The sequence below is a fragment of the Silurus aristotelis genome (assembly GCF_946808225.1).
Source record: "Silurus aristotelis genome assembly, chromosome: 9".
NCBI classification, from domain to species: Eukaryota; Metazoa; Chordata; class Actinopteri; order Siluriformes; family Siluridae; genus Silurus; species Silurus aristotelis.
Genome location: NC_139582.1, coordinates 22,683,928 through 22,702,066, shown reverse-complemented (window position 1 = coordinate 22,702,066; position 18,139 = coordinate 22,683,928). Strand labels below are relative to the sequence as shown.

The following is an 18,139-nucleotide window of genomic DNA, read 5'->3' as shown; positions in this document are numbered from 1 at the left end:
CCCGGCCAGGAGAAGGTTTTGTCTACTGTAGTTAACGTGAATGTACGCTTAACACAGTAATGTAGCGAGGTACTAATGCAATGACTGAGACAGATTTAAGAAGAGATAAGGTAATAATTTGAAATAGATTTAGACTGAAATTATGACAAATTTGTTTATTTTTAATTCAAATTTTAATAACAACTCAAGAGTCCCATAACATTCTGATTAATTCCAACTGAATCTAGAATGGACACAACTGCTGCTCTTAGGGAATCTTCCTGATTATCAAAATGAATATTAAAGTCACCAACAATTTATGCTTTGTCTAAAGAAGTAGCTTAATTTGTGATGAAATCTGCAAATTCTATGAGAAAATTAGAATAGGGCTCTGAGGGTCTATAAATAATAATTTATGGAATTGACTGACTAGACCTGCTTTTGAACACTATATATTTTATGTTGGTGTTTCACATTTGTGTTTAGCTTTTTATAGCTGGGACTTTGCCTCCTCTGCCATTTAGACGGGGCTGGTGTATGTAACTATACCCAGGAGGAGTCACTTCATTTAATGCTACATATTCATTCAGTTTAATCCACGTTTTCGTCAAACACATTATATTAAACTTCTGTTCGGTAATAATTTAGTTTCTAGTCAGCGCTTTTGACGTGAGAAATCATCTTAAGATTACGTATGTAACCCTAGTTCCCAGAGGGAACGAGACACTGCGACGCAATGCTGTGAACCATTTTTGAAATCTGGCCAATAGGCAAGTTGCGACATCATTGGCAGGCGACGTTGCAACAACCAGGAGCTACAAAATGGCTGTGCAGTGGTAGCGACACTGGCTTCTGCACAGAGAGAAGGTAGGTGCCACAGGGATGCAGGAAGTGTGGCACGGGGATGCAGCATCTCGTTCCCTTGGGGAACTAGGGTTACATACATAACCTAGAGACGTTCCTTATTTGGGAACTTCGAGCTGCGGCGCAACGCTCTGGTAATGAGGTGTCCAATCACGCCACACTGACCAGACCCTGCCTAGTGTGTGAGCGCCTCAACACCCACACAGAGGACAGAGGAGCCTAAAGTGGCTCTGAGGTCAAGATCGTAAAATCCAACAAGGTCAGTGGGGTGAACCAGCCCGCACTGTCGCAAATGTCTTGGAGTGAGATTCCAGCAGACCAGGCCGTAGAGGCCGGCGTTCTTAGGAACGTACCCAGGTTTCATGTAAAGAAACTCGCTGGTCATGCCAGGGGCAAATCCCAGGACGAGACGGGGCCACGGACAGAGCCTGAGAATCCCCGCTTCTCTTCAGGAAGGAAATCGCCATGAGGAAAGTGGTCTTCACCGACAGGTGCTGAAGGGCCACTTCAGCCAGGGGCTTAAAGTGGGGCTCGGATAGAGTCGCCAACACAATGGCCAAGTCCCAGACAGGCACTCTGGGTCGTGTCCCGGGCCTCGACCTCCGGGCGCCGCGGAGGAAACTTGTCACCAGAGGGTGCCTACCCAGCGACTGCGCCACAGGCATGGTAATATAAGCCACGATAGCAGACATGTAAACCTTTAGGATTGAAGGGATCAACCCCGTGGCAAACTGTTCCTGTAAGAAATCCAGAACTGAACCAACCGGGCAGTCCACTGGCTCTAACCCATGGTGCTCACACCACGTTTTAAACAGCCGGCACCTCGCAGCATACAACCTCCTTGTGGAGGGAGCTCTGGAATTAAGAATGGTCTCCACTACCTCAGCAGAGAGACCAGCTGCTAGAAACTGTGCCCACTCAGTGCGAAGTCTCTGTGCCCCCCTGTGCCCCCTCAGTGCGAAGTTTCCTGAGTAGCAGACAGATCCACCTGGGCTCTGAAAAACCTCTGCCATATCCGCTCCACCACCTCCATTCCTCAGGCCTCGGTCCTTGACTCGAGAGGGCGTCTGTTCTACAATTAAACCGTCCTGGGATATGAGCTTGTATAAGGGGTTGATATACGAGACCACCAGAGCTTGAAGGGCTCGCCGTGAGACCTTGATGGTACGGTGTGGATTTCTTTTCCGAGAGAACCCTCTGCCCCGGAGCCACCACTGGAGGGGTCTCATATGGAGAAGGCTAAGTGGAATCACACTGCTTCACAGTGAGTGACTAGCATTCTCTTACTCTCCTGACTGCAGTGAGGATAACTGCGATCCGGGCAGGAGACAACTGTGCCCGCAACCTGGTCGAGTCCCACACTATGCCCATGAAGGTGGTGCTCTGCCGTGGAGAAAGCACACTCTTCCCAGCATTCAGTCTTAGCCCCAATTTCTTCATGCAGGCGAGAACAACATCTCGATGCCGGACTGCCTGAAGCTCTGATCGAGCCAATATCAACCAGTCATCGATATAATTCAAAATGCGGATGCCCTGGAGCCACAGCGGGGCGAGTGCTGCATTCACACAGTTCGTGAAGGTGCGGGGCGAGAGTGCCAGGTGAAACGGGAGGACCCGGTATTGGTAAGCTTCGCCACCGAAAGCAAACCTCAGAAATCTGTGTGCAGGAAGGACGGCTATGTGGAAGTATGCATCCTTCAGATCTATCGGGACAAACCAGTCCTTTGACTTGATCTGAGACACGACCTCTTTGAGAGTGATCATCTTGAACCTAAGCCTCATGAGTAAGCGGTTCAAGGAGCGGAGATCTAGGATGGGATGCAACCCGCCATCCTTCTTTGGAACAATGAAGTATGGGCTGTAGTAGCCTGACTTTCTGACTGAGGGGGGAACCACCTTGATAGTCCCTTTTCTCAGTAGAGCATGCACCTCCTGTTCCAGGACCAGAGCCTGCTCAGGCCCCACTATGGTGGGACACATCTTGTTGAACCGGGGAGGAGAGGACCCGAACCGGCCTCCTGTACCCGAACAGCTGGAGCAGCATACTGCAGCTGTCGGCACCTCCTGAGAGGCGGCGGGTATCCCCCATCCGGGGCCCTCAGAAGGAAGCCCTGTTCCTGCTGGAAATCTCAGCATACAGGGTGAGCCACAGAAGCCCTTCTGTGGCCACTAGGGCTGACATTGACTGACCTACGAATTGGCTCTTCTGGGCAACACTGAAGTCTTCAGCGATGCATCACCTGAGGAGAGATAGCCAGCCGGCGTCTCTACCACTGGGCATCTCCCCATAGCCACATTCCCTTAACCCTACTAAATTCGTGCACAGCGAATGTTGTGCAAAAGTACCAGCTGCGTATGGGGTCTTCCAGAACCTAGATACCTCGTTGTGTACAAACCCGATTCCATAAAAGTTGGGACACTGAACAAATTGTGAATAAAAACAGAATGCAATGATGTGGAAGTTTCAAATTTTAATATTTAATTCAGAACACAACATAGATGACATATTAAACGTTTAAACTGATTTAAACATTTTTAGGGAAAAATAATTTTAAATTACATGGCATCAACACAAATCAAAAAAGTTGGGACAAGGCCATGCATCCCCTTTTCTTTTTATAACAGTCTGCAAACGTCTGGGGACTGAGGAGACAAGTTTCTCAAGTTTAGGAATAAGAATGTTGTCCTATTCTTGTCTAATACAGGCTTCTAGTTGCTCAGCTGTTTTCGTCACATCTTCCTCTTTTTTTTGATTCGCCAAATGTTTTTTATGGGTGAAAGGTCTGGACAGCGGCTGGCCATTTCAGTACCCGGATCCTTCTTCTACGCAGCCATGATGTTGTAATTGATGCAGTATGTGGTCTGGCATTGTCATGTTGGAAAATGCAAGGTCTTTCCTTGTTCAGACAACGTCTGGATGGGAGCATATGTTGTTCTAGAACTCGAATATACCTTACAGCATTGATGGTGCCTTTCCAGATGTGACAGCTGCCCATGCCACATGCATTAATGCAACCCCATACCACCAGAGCCCTAGGTGTAGTTAGCATTCTTTTGACCCCGGCATTAGAGACCTTCGGGGCATGGCGATTGGGTGACAACACGGCGGCATACTTGCAAAGCAAACGCAAATGCTAAGGCTTGCTCACAGGAGCTTCATTCTTCTCTGCTTTACAGTGAAGCACATGCTGGTTATAGGATACTTTATTCTGAGGCACCAGCAGCACAAGTTACCAGGAGCCAGGGCACTGGACATAGCAGGTCATCTTAGGTTTTTTTGGAAAGCATAGGTACTCTAAGATTGTTCACACAGGAACTAAGGATATACGCCTTCGACAGTCAGAGACTACAAAGAATAAAATTATAGAGGTGTGGCAATGTCCAATGCAGTAATATGCTCTGGCCAGATCCTAATGCAGCGTGGCACTGTAGCTTACAGCAGGTTATGGTCGCTGAACTGCTGGATGTCTGAATGGATCTCAATAAACAATGTGGGCTTTATAGATAGGTGGAAAAATTTTAAACGCAAGGCTGGCCTGTTAAGGAAGGTACCGCTCTCAGTTCTTGTGGTATAGGTCATAGTCTCAGAACAGCACTGGTTAACAAGTGACTGTCCAGAGCCAATGCCAGGAAGCAGACAGACAAACTAAACCGACTGTCTGCTAGCTGCACAGAGTCTTCATTCAGAATCCACCATATTGAGACTGTGTCTGTCCCCCCGGGTGACACCAAAATGTAGATATTTTTAGACAGTATATTTAGGTAACCAGATAAGATTAGATAGGATTGTTGAATATTAGTTCCCTATTCAGGAACTTTGAGCTGCATGGCAATGCTCTGGGAACGCCCCCCGTTGTCCGCGCTCTGAACCACGTGTGAAATCTGGCCAATAGGCAAGTTGTGACGTCATCGCCGGGCGATGTCGCGACGAGGAGGAGCAACAAAATGGCTGCGCGGTGGTAGCGACACTGGCTTTTGCTTGTTTAGGTAAATGCTTTGTGTGTCTATCTGTACAGTCATGAGCTTGCATGCAGGCAGAGTTCTGTCTGAATGTTCCTTCTTGCAAAATAATTCAGTTTTCATATTAGCTCAAATCTGTCAATAATGTCTTCTAGACATTATAAAAAAAAAATAAACAAAAAAAAAAATTATTTTATGATGCTGTAGTACGGGGGTGGCCAACCCGCGGCTCTCGAGCCGCATGCGGCTCTTTGCCTGGTATAATGCGGCTCTTACGTTCATATCGAAGTTTGTGTTTGTGTTTTTTTTTATGTGCGTGTTCGCTTCGCTTGAGTTCATTACGGTATTTTTAAAACTCAAATGATCTTGCCCCTACTGGGAAACTTTGCGGTATTTTCATCTCACGCGCATGCGCATTTGACGAAAATACAGTATTAACCTCAAGCGAAGCGAACACGTAAAAAAAAAAAAAAAACACAAACTTCCATATGCAAATTGTTTACTTACATTTTAAGTAAACAGTTTGTGTCAAGTTCGCTCTCAAAATGGCAGGAAAAAATGCACAGCAAAAGGAAAATATGAAGATGAACACAGGACGTTTTTAACAGAGTGGGAGAGTTTATATTTTTTTGTTGAACGTAATGGCAAGTCATTCTGCCTTATGTCAGGCGTCATTAGCGCATTTCAAATCTTCACCGCCACTTCAGCTCACTCCATGGTAACATCAACCAGGAATTTCCAAAAGGGACTGAACTTCACAAACACAAGTTGGTCACTTTGAAAAGTTATACAATGAAGGGGAGTTTGTTAAATAATCCCTCAGTGCTGTTGTTGAAATCTTGTCTTCTGAAAATGACAAAATAAAACGCATTGTATCAGACGTCCAACTGTCCTGCCACACTGTTGAACACAGAATATTGGACATTAACACGGCTACTGAATCACAGTTGCACTCTGACCTGGAATGCCAGAAGTCCCACTAAGCAACATGCATAGTAAAAAAAAAAAAACGCTAGTGTAAATTATTATATTTTTGATTGTGGACTTGGTTGAACTGACAGTGTGTGTGCGTGTGTAAGAGGAAGGGATAGGTGATGTTCGTGTGTGCCCATGTGTATTATGTGGCTCTTAGCGGTAACACAGTAAAAAATGTGGCTCTTGGTCTCTGACTGGTTGGCCACCCCTACTGTAGTACATGTAAAACTGACAATCTAGCTGCATCACGCAATTATACTTCACGGGCAGTAATATTTCCTTTGTTGTCCTTTGTGCTTCAATCTATGGCAAGCTTTATTTATTTTTTTTATCTCAGACTGATAGACTGTAATGTACTATGTTCTTCATGGTGATAGAAAAACCCCAGTCAACTGGCCCTTAAGGATATTTTGACCAATTATCTATGCATTAGTATACCTTATTTCTTTTCAAAGCTGCTTTACTACCTATTAGGGCACTGAGGACTATTACACAAGTTGAATATAATTTTTATTATAGTCACAGGACATGTACACTTACTAGACAATTTAAAAGGAATACCTGTTCATTTATTCAATTATACAATTTGCTAATACAATGACATTTACATTTGCAGCATTTAGCAGACGCCCTTATCCAGAGCGACGTACAAAAGTGCTTTGAGTCTCTAGCAATGAATAAATCTACACTGGTACACAAGATTACAAACTTAATATAAATATAACTCTAACTCTTGAATTCTACAAAGCTAACTTGGAAAGTGCTAATTTAGGTGTTTCAGGAAGAGGTAGGTCTTCAATCGTCGCTTAAATATAGTCAGGGACTCTGCTGTATGGACATCTAGGGGAAGTTCATTCCACCACCTTGGTGCCAGAACAGAGAAGAGCCTTGAAGTATACTTACCTCTCATTCTAAGAGAAGCTAATCATATGGCTGCAGCACAGTAAAAAAACTCATGAAGATACAGGTCAAAAGCTTTAATTCATAGTCACATTAAACATCAGACTGTCAGAATCAACAATTTGTTGATCTTTTTTTTTGCCAGTGCATCAATAAACACAGCAGAAAAACTCAAGTTCAGTTTTAGTAGGAACAGTGTTGTTGAACTCCTTATTTTGCCAGTTCATCAAAGTCTGGAGTAATTTTTGTTGTGGCAATTCTCAGGATAAATCCGAGGTGTTTGTCAGAACAGTGTTTGTCGCAGTTTTTAAAGAGTATTAGATTAAGCTCTCTTAAGAGAAGAAGAGAGTATTGCACGTGAACAAAGTCAATGGAGCTGAAGTGCGACATCTTTAGGGGAAACGTGGGCATTACAGGGCAAAGGTAAATTAAACAATGTTTACCCGTACCTATTTTAATAGAATTTGGTCACGTTCGGCGGGCCGGATTAATAAACCCACCGTGTGTGGCCTGCGGGCCGTAGTTTGCCCATGTCTGTCTTACCGGCTCCCTAGCTCCTGAGATTACTCTTGCCACCCTGCCTGCTCTGGTTTCTGATCCTGTTTCTGATCCTGTTTTGCTCTGCCTCCCTAGTTACCTGTTTTGGACTGTTTTTTTGGTTTGTGTTTTTGCTGTGCCCTGTATTGCTGCCGTTTGCCGGTTTATGTATTTTTTTTGCACTGTTTTGGATTTTGTTCTCCCTGCATCGCCCTGTTTGCTTCTGTTTTTGATCCTGGACTGTTTTTGGACTGTGTTTTTGCCTTTGCCCCATTGCTCAGTCCAATTACTTTTTATTAAAGCCTGTTTTTGCCTAACTCTTTTTCGCATCCTGGATTTGGGTCCTCCTATCCACTAAACCAGTCACACCCGCACCTGCCTCTCTGACACAGATAAACAAAATATGATCTCCATTACTCTGATCATGGGATGATTGGGGGCATTTGAGCATTTCAGAAACTGCTGATCCCCTGGAGTTTATATGCATGATAGTCTCTAGGGGCAGTCCTTGGGACAGTACTCCTCTTGTTGATGAGAGAGGGAAATCGTCCAAGTGTTGCCTGGTAAACTGTACCTAGTTTATAAATCCATGTTTATGCACTGTGATGCTGAAATATGATTGGCTCATTAGATATGTGCATGAATTGGCATGTGTACATGCGTTCTTTAAAAAAGTGGCTAGTGAGAGCATAACACCAGTGGCACACTATTTCTGTAATTGAGTAAAAGTACTCCTTTTACATTTCCACTATTAAATGTACTTGGGTATCAAAAGTAATAGTACTGATCAATAAGAACCATGTTTAATAATATATTTTTTAAAATAATTAACAGTCGTGGCCAAACGTTTTGAGAATGACACAAATATAAATTTTCACAAAGTCAGTGGCAATTTGCATATACTCCAGAATGTTATGAAGTTATCAGATAAATTTCTATTAATTGCAAAGTCTCTCTTAAATTTAATCCGAAAAAAAAAAAAAAATTCACTTCATTTCAGCTATCACAAAAGGACTAGCTGACATTGTGTCAGTGATTCTTTCATTATCACAGGTGAAAGTGTTTGCAAGGACAAGACTGGAGATCACTCTGTCATGCTGACTGCGATAGAATAAAAGACTGGAAAATTTAAAAGGAGTGTGGCACTTAAAATCATTGTTCTTCCTTTGATAACTATGCTTACCTGCAAATTAAAATGTGTAGTCATCATTGCTTTGCACAAAAAGGGATTCACAGGCAAGGTTATTGTTGCTAGTAAGATTGCGCCTAAATCAAGAGCTTCAGTTGTTGATTGAAAAAAGGTTAAAAGAAGGCTTCAAGGCCCCCAAGAAAGTAAAGCAAGTGCCAGGACTGTCTCCTAAAGTTGATTCGGCTGTGGGATCAGGGCACGACCAGTACAGAGCTTGCTCACGAACAGCAGCAGGCAGGTATAATTGCATCTGCATGCACAGTGAGGTGAAGACTTTTGGAGGATGGTCTGGAGTCAAGAAGGGCAGCAAAGAAGCCACTTTTCTCCAGGAAATACATAAGGGACAGACTGATAGGACTGCTGAGGACTGGAGTAAAGTCATTTTCTCTTCGGGGCATCCAGAAGAAAGCTTATCCTGAGGTGAGCATTATCATTAGTCCTTTGTAATGCCAACAGTAAAGCATCCTGACACCATTTATATGTGGGGTTGCTTCTCATCCACGGGAGTGGACTCACCATTTTGCCTAAGAATATATATATAATTGTTACATTATTGTTGGTTTGCAATTGCTTCCAGAGTCAAAAAGCAAGCAGCAGGACATAATGCAATACTGAAATTAAAGCAGCTGTTTAAAACCAGTGTGCCAACAAGTAAAAGGAACTAATTTTAACATTAAACAGTGTAACAAAATAGTAACTTTGCAACATTAAACATTATTTTCACATTTTTTTAATAATATTGTAATATGATTCCACGGTACAGTAATCAATTTGCACTTTCTTCAGATCTGGAACTTTTAAATTTAAAAAGCATTTAATTTATTGTCCCAAACTGGAGTCAAATGTGAGAATGTCTCTCCCAAAACTCACATATCTAAAAGTAAAAAAAATAAAAATAAAACAATAGATATCAACCCTTTTAGGAATAAATTATACGAGTAAAGTTATGTTTAATAAAAAAAATTTGATTGTCCCAAAGCTTAGTCAAAAATGCAATGCAGATAACTTTCATATACAGTTAACTAAGTGTGTTTGTCCAATGTTTTTGCATATTTGCAAAAGATATTTCTAGCAAAGTAAAATTTAATACCCTAAAATAAAATACCCTAACCCAGCAGGTCGGGTTAGGGTATTGTTTAAATGATAATCATGGTCTCTGACACCTTTTGGTTAGAGATAGTCCTTAATGGCTTGCTGCCTCTCTCATACTAATTCAATTAAGACTATGATATAGATTGATCCAACTGAAATTCTGAAAGTTGAAGCAGTCTGTAAATTCTTACACACATTATCTGTTAAACATAATGCACGTAGCCAGTCAACAGTACATCTTATAATGATTAAAGTTACTCAAAAAAAATATTTTTTAATAGAAAGCGGGAAATTCACACATAACTGCAGCCACGGCAAAAATAGGTATTTATTTTAATAAGACCGTTTAAATAAAAAAAAATAGTTTAAGTGTAAATGATAAAAAAAAATATAGAAATATCTTGTATAGAAATAAATAAAAATGTCATCCAAATATTCCTTGTCGCTGGGTCAGTATTGTACAACATATTCCTCTGCCTTCCGCCATTAAGGATTTTTTGGGGTTTTTTGCGCCAGCAAATCGGATATAATGTACAGTATGTAGGTAATTTGATCAGGTTGGTTTCAGATACATTACATTTGTTATGAAAGAGTAATTTTTTTAGCAATAATAGTTATCTTATAGCATTTTAAATATATCTTATTTGAATTGTTTGCTTATATTCAAGAAGAGTCTAAATAATTATATTCCCTGCCTTTCCATTTATGCATTTGACAGATCTACATCCAACAGCAAGATCAGCACAAGATTGACCTCTCAAATTACCCTCTAGAATTGTATCAATGTTGAATATTCCCATGATCAAATTCTACATTAACATCTATGTGACACTAGTTTTACATAGTAATTAATTCCATAACTTAACATCTAGTATCTCATATATTGTACTTTAATGTACAATGAATGGTGTTACACAATATACAGTATATGTATCTTACATATGTATAGAAACATTAGATAGTAAATTAAAAACATGTTTTCCACGTTTGTACGTATACTTTATTATATATGACTCAGGCAACCAATAGAACTTATATGTTCATATATGTTCATGTTCATTAAGTATCGTTTTATATATACAGTATGTTCATATATGGCCATATACCAGATTTCCTTATGTGAGGAAAGTCCTCAGACATTAATCTTATTCAGAACTCGTGGTTAATCCTTAAAAGATGGGTGCACAAAGTAACCCCCACAAACTTTGACAAAATCCATGCATGAGCTACCATCAGCCAGGATGTGGTGTTAAAGTTTATTGACAGCATGCCAGGGTGAATTGCAGAGGTCAAGAAGAGTCAACATTGAAAATATTGATTCTTTGCATAGCTTATTGTAATTGTTAATAAAAGCCTTTGTTTAAATCATAATGTTTGTAATTATACTTCAGTATACAATAGTGATATCTTACAAAAAGCTCTGAAAACACTGAAGCAGTAGATTCTGTGAAAATCAATATTTGTGTCATTCTCAAAACTTGTTGTCAGGGTACGGACCACGAGCCGGAGTAGCTCTATCATGTCTTTATTGAGTGATGTACACACACACAAGTCAGAGAGTTACAAACCGTCATGCGGGGTAGGTCCGTAATGCGGGGATAACCATGGAACGGGTAGAATCCACGTAACCGAGATATTCCACGGAACAGAGATAATCCACGGAGCGGAGCGGAGATAGTCCATGGAAGGGAGATAATCCACGAAAGGGAGAGAATCCTAGGAATGGAGATAATCCTAGGAATGGAGATGATCCACGGAACAGAGATGATCCACGGAACGGAGCCGAGATGATCCATGGAGGGACCTGCGGGAAATGCTGGCAGTCGGGGATCCACGAGATCTGTCGCATGACCTTCAAGAACCGACAACCTGTGACTCTGGAACGGGAGTTTATTTAGAGAATAGTTAACGAGGACCAGGTGTTTGTAATCAAAGCCGGGAGCGGCAGAGATAGCGGCAGCATGACCGCCACTGAGGGGTGTGTGGCAGGTGGATCCCTGACACTTGTGACCATAGCTGTATAACTCTTGGTATACAGAGGAGTTTCTAGACACCTCATTTATCCACAACCATTCTTGTCAGATTGTTATGAGTTTTTTTTGCTTATTTGCTGTGTTTGGGTTTTGCTAAATGTGGCAATATGAATTATTACCAAACATCTCCACATTGGTTTTGTCTATTCAAAGGACATTGTTCCAGCAACATTGCAACTTTGCAAACCTAAGCCATGCTATAATTTTTTAGTAAGAAAAGCCACTGCCACAGTTTTTAATTTTTTTTATTTTATTTTAATATATGTGCAAATAGTTATAAAGGCTTTGGGCAGTGAAAAATACAGATGTTGCTGTGAAGGTACAGTAAAATTATAAGGTTTTAAAAGTAAAAATTAACATCAGGCTCATAGAATGTAGACTTTAGTAAGTGATAGTTGATGGAAAAAGCTGACTTTGAACCTGGTGGTCCTGGTACAAAGGTTCCTAAATCTCCTTTTGGAAGTTTGTTGTACAAATTAATGAGATGCTTTAAAATGAAATGCAATGTTCAAACAAAGGGTTTTTCTTTTGTTTGTACTTAATGTCTTAATGCAAATCTGCCCCCACTGTTTATTTGCATTGCTTGCACCTTGCACACAAGGGTCTTTCTTATGTAAGAGAATGCAGAACCTGTCTATTGCTTTGTTGCTCAGTAAACTTTGTCCTAAACACCGTTTATATTCCAACACACTTCAGAACAAACAAAGTATCCTTGAAGTTACTATAAGGTTAAGATAATTTTACCTGGTAGAGAGCAATGCTGAAGGTGCTTCTTGCCCAGTAAAATAACCTCTATAGGTTAATGATAATTATGCAATGCTTTTGGGGAAACTCTTTGGGTAAGTATTTCATAAGTGGCCTTGAGCAGGGACAACAGAGTAGTGTCCTATCCTTAAACCACAGCTTTTATGGTTTGAATCATTCTCTGTGATGACTAACACCTTGCACAATCCATGCAGGCAGCCCATGGAGGTGGGCACAGAACACTTCTGTATGGACACGCTATCCTCCTTCGACACTCTTTCAGTAGGATGGTGAGTAATAACAACATCTTGATCTTTCCTTATATTCTATAAATGCTGTTTCCTAAAAAAAAATAGTGAAATTTGCGTATCTTTTCTGGTTATCTTTATTTAAATCCAGTAGCTTGTATATGTTTGCATCTAATGTTGTGTACAATTGTGTTAGGTGTAGGATGCTTAAGCACTGAATACGTTTGCATCCATTTTACACACCTTAGTCAATTTCAAAAGTTTGTGCTTTATCAGTGAGAGATAATTTTCACTTATGTTGACTATTAGCTGTCATAATGCTGCACTAGACTACATAGCAAGTTTTGAGACTAGGGGAAAGTACATAAAGGGGCATCATAGTCTATTTTATTAGATTTGTCAAGGTAGTTACAGTGGAACCCACTTATCTCGACCTCGGTTAACTTGACAACCCTATTAAGTTGACGTTTTTGAAGTGGAACCGCCAAATTATCGATTTGTCTAAGCATTTTTTATCGGTTATGTCGACTTTTTTATGTCCCCGAACCCTGATATCTCGAGCACAAGGGGGGGGAAATTTGCCATTTAACGTCAATTATCTCGATCAGCGCTGTGCAGCCGCAGAAGAACTCGCGAAAGTGGCGGAAAAATCAAGCCTTACAGATGCTACAGGTGTTGTATACTGGTGAATCTCTGCTGTTAGTTAGTGCACATATGCCTTTTGAACAGCACAAGGGAGAACGTGGGATGAGCAGCAAACGCATAGAATGAACAACGGCAGGATCGGGGGGGAATCCGCGATGCGCTTTGGGAAGAAAAGCGCAGCCGTTGAGAGAGTGCCGGTGGGAAGGCACGTACCGGGATATGCATGCGCGATAACAACGACCACTGTGAACCAACATATACCAACAATAACGGACAGTGAGAGTGTGGAAGTTTAAATGGGAGCTGGTGATGGGTGCTAAACGAGCACCATATGTGCGCGATTGAAGCCGGGAGCGTCAGAGGAAGTGGCCGAGAAAGCACCTGCTACGCCGAAGGGGGCGCTGAAGGGGGCGTGGCAGGTGGATTCCTGACAGTTAACAAACATGTATGTACATTTTTATAGCATGCCTTCATCAAACAAATCGCGGCAACGCTGTCGTGTAAAAAAACCCTACAAAAACACGTGCATGCACATTCTCTTTTATTAACGCACATCATGTACATAAAGAAATTTCAAGCACGTTAATATACTGCCGCCATTTTGATTTTCGTTTATCTCGATCATTGGTTACCTCTATGCTTTTTGGCAACCCCTTAGGACATCGACATAACCGGGTTCCACTGTATTATATTCTCACAAAAAACACCAATATATCATAAATATATAGTTTACACACATTAGCTTGCAAATAATTTTTGTTTGTATTGACAAACTGTGAATAACATCGAATTGGCCAATGTCAGTTATTCTATTCCTATGTGTTTCATCTTATTATTAGGGTAGTATTTGGTCCTTTGGTCAACAGGTTGTGATTTAAATGTGCTTTTAAAATATATTTACTTAAATATTTGCATTTTACTTTTATTTTCTATTTCTAAATCTTTGTTTTGCATACAAAGCTCTCAAATCCCATTCTTCTTGCAGTATCTGGCATGTTTAAAGACATCCAGGTCTCTGACAGATAAGTTGTCTTTTGATGTTGGACTTCAGGAGAGTTCGACAGGCAAGCATTTAGAGATTTCTTACTATTTTTTATTAATAGTATGTAATGAACAGAATGCCATCTTGGATAAAAAATAAAATAATTTGTGAATTTGAATGCATTTGAAAGTTTTTGGATATGACATATTAAAGTTAATTATTGAACCTTTGGTGTTTCAGTTGTAAATACGCTACACATTTATATCAGCTTTTTGGTGAAAGAGTTGTCTAGCATTGCTTATCTCGGTTGTGTGTGGATGTCTGCCCCCCTTCTACAGGTGAAGCTTGCTGGTGGACTATCCATCCTGCTTCTAAGCAGAGATCAGAAGGGGAAAAAGTTCGTATTGGTGATGACCTCATTCTTGTCAGTGTATCATCTGAACGCTATCTAGTGAGTAAGCATAGTGTAATGTAAATATAAGTCAATCCAGGATCGCACAAGAATGATCTCATTACCACATTTCTTCTGTAATGTACTTTGTCAAAGCACTTAAAGTTTTAGACATTGGGGTTTTGCCATATGCAGGCCATATACAGCTATAATAATTTTAACAGTTCATTCTTGTGTTTGAATAACACCTATGTTTTGGGTTATTTGCCAGGTGCTAATCACCAGCTTGGTCAAATAATTCAAACAATAATATAGAAAATAATTGCACTGTCACAACACTATTAAGACTTTGATTCAGCAAACTCCTAAATCTTTATGCAAATATATCTGTATTACTATGGTAATCAATCTCCAATGTTTTCTAGCACCTGTCTATCTCCAATGGCAACATTCAGGTGGATGCATCTTTTATGCAGACTTTGTGGAATGTCCACCCCACCTGTTCAGGCAGCACTGTGAAGGAAGGTACAGTATAAGCATCCTGTGTAACGGTACACAAAATTCACAATTTATGTTCAACTTACATGTTTTACTTATTTCAGCATACTTACACTATAAAAGTATTTATTTCTTTCATTCTTTATTTATTCACTCACTTGATATGTGGAATTGTCAGAATTTTTTTTCTTTAATGAGAAATTCTTCAAGCTGTACTTAAAGCACTAAAGAAACCATATCGCTAGACTAGGGATGATACAGAGAACCTGTATTTATTTTACATAATTGGGTCAATTTTAGGACTACCGATAAGATTTCAATACTTGTGTTAATTTAATCCCATATACTTCAGTGTTAAAGGCTGTAACAGTTTTATGTTTCATTAGTTTCATGGTACTGGTGGTACTGTTTTCGATACTTGTGTTAATTTAATCCCATATACTTCAGTGTTAAAGGCTGTAACATTTTTATGTTTCACTAGTTCCAATAGACTTTTTGGCATGCTATAGTTATTCCTATCATTAGGGGCACTCAAACCTCAGACAGACTTATGTACTTAAAAGGAAGCGTAGACGGAATATCATTCAGGTAGTGTGCCAAGCACATGGGAAGACTTTTTGTTAGCTGTTCTTTGCTGGTGCCCTGTTTTTGTTCTTAAAGACTGTATATCCCTTGGGTTCTGCTCTAAACGCTGCCCTATCAGTGGTCTTTATACTTTTCATTGTTTTCTATGACCTTATGGACTCATTTGTTGTTTCCTCTATGTTAGTACTTTTTATATGTATTGGAAGACTTCTTGCTGCAGATGTGTGTAGGGTGCCCACCCAATGGCACAACGACGGAATGCACTGGTGTGGGTGAAGGTATGCTGCGTGTTGGTCTTTCTCGTGCGGCTGTAAAAGATTACTTAAGTGGATTGCACATTGTTACATTAATCCAATTTTTACCTCTAATCTGACTCCAATTTATAATTAGGATTTAATTTGAATATCTCTAATTCAAGCTGATCACTTTATTGGTTGTACTTCTTCTTTAATTTTAATAGATTATTCTAAGCATTCCGTCTTTTCAATTAATTATTCATTATAGACCACGAGTCGCTTAGAGCCTTGTGCTTGGCCAACGATACCTGCTCACTGAGGCACATTGGCCAGTCCGAATCTTAGTCAGAGGATATAACGGTAAACTAATATTCTTTAAGTAGGCCGCTCAATGCTTGCTCATGCATAAGGAATAATGTATTTAGCCACTTAGTTATAACTTGCTAAGTCAGTAATAGTCAGAAATCAGAAAGTCCCAGATGTTGTGCTCTATGCTCCATCCGTTCATGAGCCTTTAGTTTGTACTATCCTGGTCATTGATTTGCGGTAACACCAGACTACATATCATCTAGATATAAATGATTTCAGGAAATTTCAGATGTCAGAACAAATGTCAAATCTAAAACAAATAATAGAAGAAAGTTACATAACATGATCAGCATAAAACCAAATATTTTAGCAATGCAGTTTACTAAAGAATTGTTGAAGAAACACTATACCTGGCAAATAGAGGCACACAGAGACTGTGTGGGAAGTTCTCCCAAATGTCACCTAGACCACCTGGTAAGGATCTTCTCCTTATGTCACTACTACAGAATCTCCACAAACCTGTGGTCTGTTCTATTGATATGGGGCTGAGATCATATGTCCAATCACACTGAGACCTTTAAAATGATACCAAACATATGAAGGTAAAATGTATACATTCCTAAAATTTTATTATTACATTATGCAAGTAAAGTAGCTTGGAATCCAGGACCTTCTAAGTCACCTTTCCATCTCCTCAGGAGGGAAAGTGGGGGCTCAAGGATGGGTGACTGGGCAGCTGAACAGATAGCTTTCAACCCTCAGATCAAAGAGATCCTCCCCTTAGATTAAAAGGTTTATTGTTTTGTTGCATGGCAGTTCTCGGGGTCTGGGATCATGAACAGATCTGGCACGTCCTTACATGTGTGATATCCAATATATGTTTAATACACTTGGCTCATTGAAATGTAGTAAGTTGAATACATATTTTAAGAAAGAAGGAAGATCATAGGCTGATGTATAAGAGTCTAAGAAGGTGCACACAGATGGAATATGTTCTATGTAGGAGATGCAACCTGAAGGAGATTGGAGACTGTTGGCAGGGGACAGTGTTGCCAGACAGATTTTCCTTGCCACATTACCCACCAGCTTGCTCATCAGGGACAAACTTACACTTATAATAAATATCTTATTCATTTTTATAACCACATTATCTGTGTAAAGCTGCTTTGAGACAATGTTCATTGTTAAAAGCGTTATACAAATAAAAATAAATTGAAAATTGAATTGAACGGCATCAGATGGTGGTCTGTAGGATGGATTTTGAGGTGAAGAAGAGGAGGAGAGTGACGACTAAAAGAAGAATAAGATGGTGGAAACTAAAGGAGGAAGACAGAAGTATGAGATGAAGGGAAGAGGTCAGACAGGGGCTTGGGGGTGGTGAAGAGGTGCTGGATGATTGGGCAACTACTGCAGAAGTGATAAGGCAGACAGCTAGAAAGGTACTTGGTGTGACATCTGGAAATAGAAAGAAAGACAAAGAGACATGGTGGTGGAATGAGGAAGTGCAGGAAAGCATAAGGAGAAAGAGGTTGGCAAAACAGAATTGGGATCGGCAAAGAGATGAGAAAAGTAGGCAGGAGTACAAGAAGATGCGGCAGCAGGTGAATAGGGATGTTGCAAAAGCAAAGGAAAATGCATATGAGGAGCTGTATGTGAAGTTGGACACTATGGAAGGAGAAAAGGATTTATACCGATTGGCCAGACAGAGGGACCGAGCTGCAAGTTAGAGCAATAAAGGATGGGGATGGAAATGTTGACTAGTAAAGAGAGTGTGTTGAGAAGTTGGAGGGAGTATTTTAAGCAGCTGATGAGCAAGGAAAATGAGAGCGAGAGAGAGAAAGAGAGAGAGAACGTTGGATGGTGTGGAGATGGTGAAGCAGAAAGTCGATAAGATTTGTAAGGAGGAAGTGAGAGCTGTGATTAAGATGAAGGAGAGTGGAAAGTCATTTGGACCAGATGACATACCGGTAGA

At 40.5% G+C, this 18,139-nt stretch overlaps 1 protein-coding gene across 1 annotated transcript in view; it reads left to right on the top strand.

Moving 5' to 3' along the window:
• The window catches only part of LOC310731139 (ryanodine receptor 3), a 417,468-nt gene that overhangs the window by 54,187 nt on the left and 345,142 nt on the right, over positions 1-18,139 (top strand). Inside the window, 4 exon segments of the mRNA XM_083550556.1 lie at positions 12,489-12,563; positions 14,152-14,230; positions 14,487-14,599; positions 14,965-15,064. Of these exon segments, the coding sequence (XP_083406682.1) occupies positions 12,489-12,563; positions 14,152-14,230; positions 14,487-14,599; positions 14,965-15,064 (367 nt within the window).